At 42.0% G+C, this 5936-nt stretch overlaps 1 protein-coding gene across 1 annotated transcript; it reads left to right on the plus strand.

Annotated features, from left to right (window-relative positions):
- The first annotated feature begins 477 nt into the window (after positions 1–477).
- On the plus strand, positions 478–1632 carry LOC112087921. Its single transcript, XM_024158087.1, has one exon. The coding sequence runs from the start codon at positions 478–480 to the stop codon at positions 1630–1632; it is 1155 nt and encodes a 384-aa protein (XP_024013855.1).
- The last annotated feature ends 4304 nt before the right edge of the window (positions 1633–5936 follow it).

Below are 5936 nucleotides of genomic sequence, written 5' to 3' on the forward strand. Positions count from 1 at the left end.
GACCTGAAAAGACTCCAAAAGACTCGAAAGACACTAAAAAGACTCTATAAATAAGACTTATACTATGGTTAAAAACCATAAAAACCATGATATATCAGAAGTCTGCCACTGAAGTCTGCCTGGCGAAGGAGAATAACACAGCACACAACACTTGAAGTCTGCCTAATTATTTTAACAAAAAATTTGTTTTCGAATTAATGGTATATGCTAAAATAAATATCTTGTTTGCACATGTTGATCTGCCTTTTTTGGTTCCATATACGTGAGTTTCACGTTGATATGTGTCATAATTAGAAGTTTGGAAAACACGGTTTATCTTATGTGGTTTACCTTTTTTGCAGATGGCGGCTCAGTTGCCTGTTATATTTGGAGAATGGGTTATGGGTGCTCAGTCGTGGCATTTTGAGGTGGATAATCGCAAAAGGAGGGAGGTTATTCTTCTTGAATGATGGTTGTACACATGGAGAACTCGTAGCTATGGTTATAGATGATTACATGCTGGATGGAAATACGGACAGCGTGTCTATCACTTATGCATTGCCAGATTCAATGTTAGCAAACATGGCTCCAGATACCCCTCCTATGCATATTACTAATGATAGACAAGTACAGAGCTTGATTAGGTTGAGTAAGACGCATGTTATACGTCTTTGTATATCTAGTCGCAAGGACAATGATGGACGTACTAGTGGTGTTGATGCTGCTGATGGGTGTTCTGTTGAAGGTGGGAATCAAACTACTGAGGAAGGTGATGATGAAAATGTCGATGAGTATGATGATGATGAGATAAACGAGGACATCAAAAACGATCCAGTAAAGGAGGAAGACGGTACTGACTCTGAGGATCAGGACTCTGAGGATCCGGACTACAGGCAATATGGGAAAGTGAAGGATGAAGATTCAAATTCTGATTCAGAGGGTGAGTGGATTGAAGAAACGGTGAAGGCTCCTCAAAGAGGATATGAAAGAAATTGGGTTGACAAAATAAAAGTAAACGGAAGTTTTGCTACAAAAGACGAGCGGATTTTTGAGATCAGGTTGACGGCTGTTATGTTGAAGTTTGCATTCAGAGTTGATAAGTCATCGAGACGTCTGTTTGTTGCTAAATGTGCTGTTAAAGGATGCCAATGGAGAGTTAGAGCACCTGTAAAGAACGAAGCAAAGACGTTTTGGGTCACTAAATATGTCAAAACTCATACCTGTTCTGTTTCAGATCGGTTGGCTCACCGAAAGCATACGACTCCAAGATACATTGGAAAGTTATTTATAGAGCGTGAGGGAATAATTGATGGGATTACTGCACAACACATCAAAGATTCAATGCAGGCGATATTTGGACTGAAAATAGACTACACAACTTCGTATAGAGCTTTGATGTATGCACAAGAATGTGTGAGGGGAACCCCTGAGGATGGATATAGCCGACTGCCTTCTTATTTGCATCTGATCGCTGAAGCAAATCCGGGTACTATAACTGCCCTTGAACGCGACAGTCAGAATAGGTTCAAGTACCTAGTCTTAGCCTTCAGAGCCTCCATAGCTGGTTTTCAATATCTCAGACGGGTCATTGTTGTCGATGGGTGTCATCTGACTGGAAAGTATGAAGGGACTCTGCTAGTGGCCACAGCATAAGATGGTAACTTCCAGATATTTCCACTAGCTTTTGGAATAGTGGACCCTGAGAATGATCACGCATGGGAATGGTTTTTTAGAAAATTGCGGGAGTGTTTTACAGACGAGTATCCGTTGGTAATAGTTTCAGACCGGCATCATTCCATTAAGAAGGCATGTGAGACTGTTTTACCATGGGTAACACGCGGTATATGCTATTATCATCTGCAACACAATATTGTCACTAAGTTTAAGGGGAAGCATCTTATGTACTTAGTCAAACGTGTTGCGTATGCATATACGGTACATGATTTTAACCGTTATATGGACGAGATAAGGCATATAAAACCTGACCTTGCAACGTACCTGGAGGAGGCATGCATTCAGTTGTGGTCAAGAGTTCACTTTCCAGGTGATAGATACAATATAAAGACGAGCAACATCGTAGAGTCTATCAACTCTGCTCTCAAACGGGCACAGGGATTTCCCATAGTATTCCTGTTGGAGTACTTACGGGCGAAGCTAACAAAGTGGTTTTGTATAAGGCGGGAAGATGCTTTGAGTCTTCAAACCAAACATACTCGAGGAGTTGAATATTTGTTGGCAATTCGTTCACATTATGCTGATAATTTGACGGTTGAAGGCATAGATGGTTGGCGATTCAATGTGAAAGGAGGATCACATAACTGTGTCGTTGATTTGGAACTTCGAAAGTGTGGGTGTGGCGTGTATGATATTGAGAAAATACCTTGCTCAATGCATATGCATCTGGCCACTCTTGTATGCCCGACATACTCCAAATATTACTTGTATGCAGCGTACTCGCATAATATATATCCTCCAAGCATTGCAATGAAAACCGATGAAACAACACAATGTCTACCTCCGGAGGTCCGACGTAAAAAAGGCAGGCAGAGGAATTCAAGATGGCAAACTTGGCTGGAAATTTTGAGGCATAAGCAAAAGAAACCCCGTAAGATCCACAAGCAGTACAGTTGTTCGAAATGTCACCAACCAGGACATACTAGACCGGATTGTGTAAGTGTTATGTTACCTCATACTTTAAGGGTTACATTGGTCGAAGTTAATTTCCTTTGTTTTTTTGCAGACGTGGAAGTCAAGATAAAACCCTAAACCTATAATAGCAGACTTACACTGAAGACTACAACTAGAAGTCTACGACTGTAGTCTGCACAAGAAGTCTGCTTCACCAGGTAAGGGAAACACTATTGAAATATGTCTGTTTCATGTCTATGTACGATCATTCTTACTTATTGTCATAAACTATGCGATATAAGAAGCTATGATTAGGCTAAACCTTAGAGTACGTGAATTATCACAAAAGCCACACTAGTCTATTACAAGCGTTTAACCTCCCAAAAGATACAACCACACCATTGTTTTAAATATTACTAAATAAACCAAAATTAGTTAGGAACATTACAGTTAAATAAGAGAACAACAACTCTGGCAGGTTAACCAAAAACTTCCAACCATACCATACCCAACGAGAGTCCTTTCTCAAACAGTACAGAATATACATAGTTGGACATATCACTTACCTTCGTATACGTCCAACCATGGATAATCATACTTCTCTGTGCCGGTTACTCCTGTCTCGTCAAATATCTCAGCTGACAGCTTGTCTAGGACGTTTTTAATGTTTGCATCGCACAAGGTCTTAGGAAATGGCATCCCTAGAGCATGGCATTCAAGGTACTTCAAGCAGTAAACGCCACAGTCACCGCTTTGTTTGCTTTGTGGGATCAAATGCCCCTTGATTCGCTCCCACGTGAATGGATCATAAGTCAGATTGATACGGTCTTCAGCAGGTGCACATTCACGGAGTATGTAGGGAACCAAGATGGTAATCGGAGTCACAGCAACCTCAATCTGAATATCCGATGCATGAGTATTCGCATGGCTATCCCAAATGACAATATGCTTCATCGGAATCAAAATCCACATTGCCACGCCCAGTGATCCTCAGTGATGTGTAACATCGAGTACAAGTCATCCACATCATACCCCCACGTCTTGTTACTAACGCAGTAGGTTGGCGCTGCGCCAGTGTAGTACTCAAACGAGCCAGCTGGAAGGAGCTTGCCTGAACCATCAGGGTTGGCGTGAGAGTCCACGAACTCCTTGTACTTGTGCCTCCACATCGTTGCAAAGTAAGAGTCGAGGAATGTTATCCTGTCCGACCTAAACCACTCATGATGCTTTGTAAATCGCAGCCTGAGTAGGTTAATCCCAGCTTCCATGTGCTGCATATTCAATGAAAACAATTATTCAAGCAGAGAGAAATATGTTGTGTTCATATCATATATACACTCGCGTAACTTACAGTGTCTGCTAGCCATTGTTTTGGGATTCTTAGAATGAAGTACCAGTCCGTGGATGACCATTTTATCCGCTTCGGATAGTTCCTGAAAACACCACCATTTTACAATATCATCCACTACTCTTTCTATCCGTAAGTCTGCTGATATAATAACTCTAAAACAAAGACTTACGGATCTTTTTTTCAGACAATCAGTTAGCACACCGATCTTTTGCTTCACGTGTTTCATATCAAACGAATCATATCCGCACCCTCGGACATTTTTGTTTGGGATTATTTCCTTCGCTGTGCTGTTGGGTTTGAAAGGGCTTTGTTGTGTAGGAGCCAACTTTCGCAGACGTTCACTCTTCGCACGAGCAACCAGTTGTGCCACCTTCTTGCCTTTCTCGTGTTTATCTTTCTGGACCTGATCGAAGTCGATGTCACATTTTGCTGGATCAACCATAACGACGCTTGGCTCTGGAGTTCCCTGCTTACCATCGTTCACGCTCTCACTTGGGACATCAGTTTGTTCATTTTGCTTAGACATAAAATTACTCTGCAAATATAAAGATTTAAACACACATCAATGAAACGAAACCAAACATCAAACATTAAAGAGTACAAATAAAAGCATTAAATATTTAGTGGTGACAACATTTTTCGATTTCTAAGGTTTTAAAACAGATTGGTAAGGTTCGATGAGAAGTTTGAAAACAAATATGGAATTTTATTTTTTTCCGGGGTTTCCTTCCTCTTTTCTTTGGAGCGGGTTTTGCACTAACCCCGATATTAGGATCGGCGTCCGCATCCGTTTGATCGTCGCCAACAGGTTTTGCGCCCTCGGCAGCTGCTTCACCAGTCTGAGCCACATCCTCCTTTGTACCTCCGGTCCCAGCTTGGAGGATCACTGCCTCTAATTTCTGCTCCACCATTCCCAACTTTGTGTTGAGTAGTTTGATCTGAGATTCACAACTACTCAACCCATCCATCATCTTGTTGAAGCAGTCGTCCATGTGGTCCTTCAGAATCGTGACCATTGACTCATCTTCATCACCAGAGGCTGGGCAGAACCGCTTTCGACTTCCTTGATCACCAACTGATTCCGATCGCCTCTTCAGATCGACGGACCCTTCAGACTTGACATACTTGGTCACACCTGTTGGAGGCCAATGACTCCTTTCCCATGTCCATTGTTTAGGGCCAAAATGACCATACATCGCTTTGATGATGTTGTCAGTCCTCGCGTCTTCTTCATCATTGTCTTCAACTTCCCAGCGCGGAAACATGTCGAAGAATTCCTTAACAACGTAGTTGTTAATGCGTGTCTACATGGAAATCAAAACTGTGTTATATAACGTATAATGTAGAAGTCTACCAACAAAGTCTGCATTAGAAATCTACTAAGGAAGTCTGCTGTATATTACAGACGTCTGCACTAGAAGTCTACTAAATAAGTCTGCCGATATAATAGTCAACCAAGTATGAATTCAGACTACTTACCTGTCGGAGCATATTCTCTTTCATAAATTTCCTCCCCTGGATCCCTTGTAAGCTATCAGCGGTACCTTGGGGTCGTTTGGAAGTGGTTCACAAAATTTAGCAGCAAAGTCGGGAAGAGCAAAGTAAACCCAGACTTGTAGTACTTGAACAAACCCCTCAATGGTGTACGACGACTTTCAAATTTCTTTCTCCTTCACCGACCGCATCAGGTTTTTGAAGGCCACTCTTCCCCAAGGGTAGTTTTCAAACGCATCTAAATCCATCACAAGCCTTGCCAACCTAGCCCGAGTAGCTGAAGATGGATTTCGTGCTTCAATGTAACTAGTATAAATGCTAAGGTATCCCAGCCTCAACCGATCCTCGGAAGACCACGACCCGCATTCCTTACAAGCTTCTATCAAATCTTCAGTGCTCGGGCCCAAATCCTGATTGACTCCAAATCGCTCCCAGAAATCTTGCATCTCCTCAGTTATCTCAACCACCGGATCCTCGAGGTTGT

This window comes from Eutrema salsugineum, unplaced genomic scaffold (assembly GCF_000478725.1).
Source record: "Eutrema salsugineum unplaced genomic scaffold, Eutsalg1_0 scaffold_8, whole genome shotgun sequence".
Lineage (NCBI taxonomy): Eukaryota > Viridiplantae > Streptophyta > Magnoliopsida > Brassicales > Brassicaceae > Eutrema > Eutrema salsugineum.

Excerpts from the sequence above, each read along its gene's own strand:
- LOC112087921 (XM_024158087.1), top strand. The coding sequence starts at position 478 with ATGGTTATAGATGATTACATGCTGGATGGAAATACGGACAGCGTGTCT.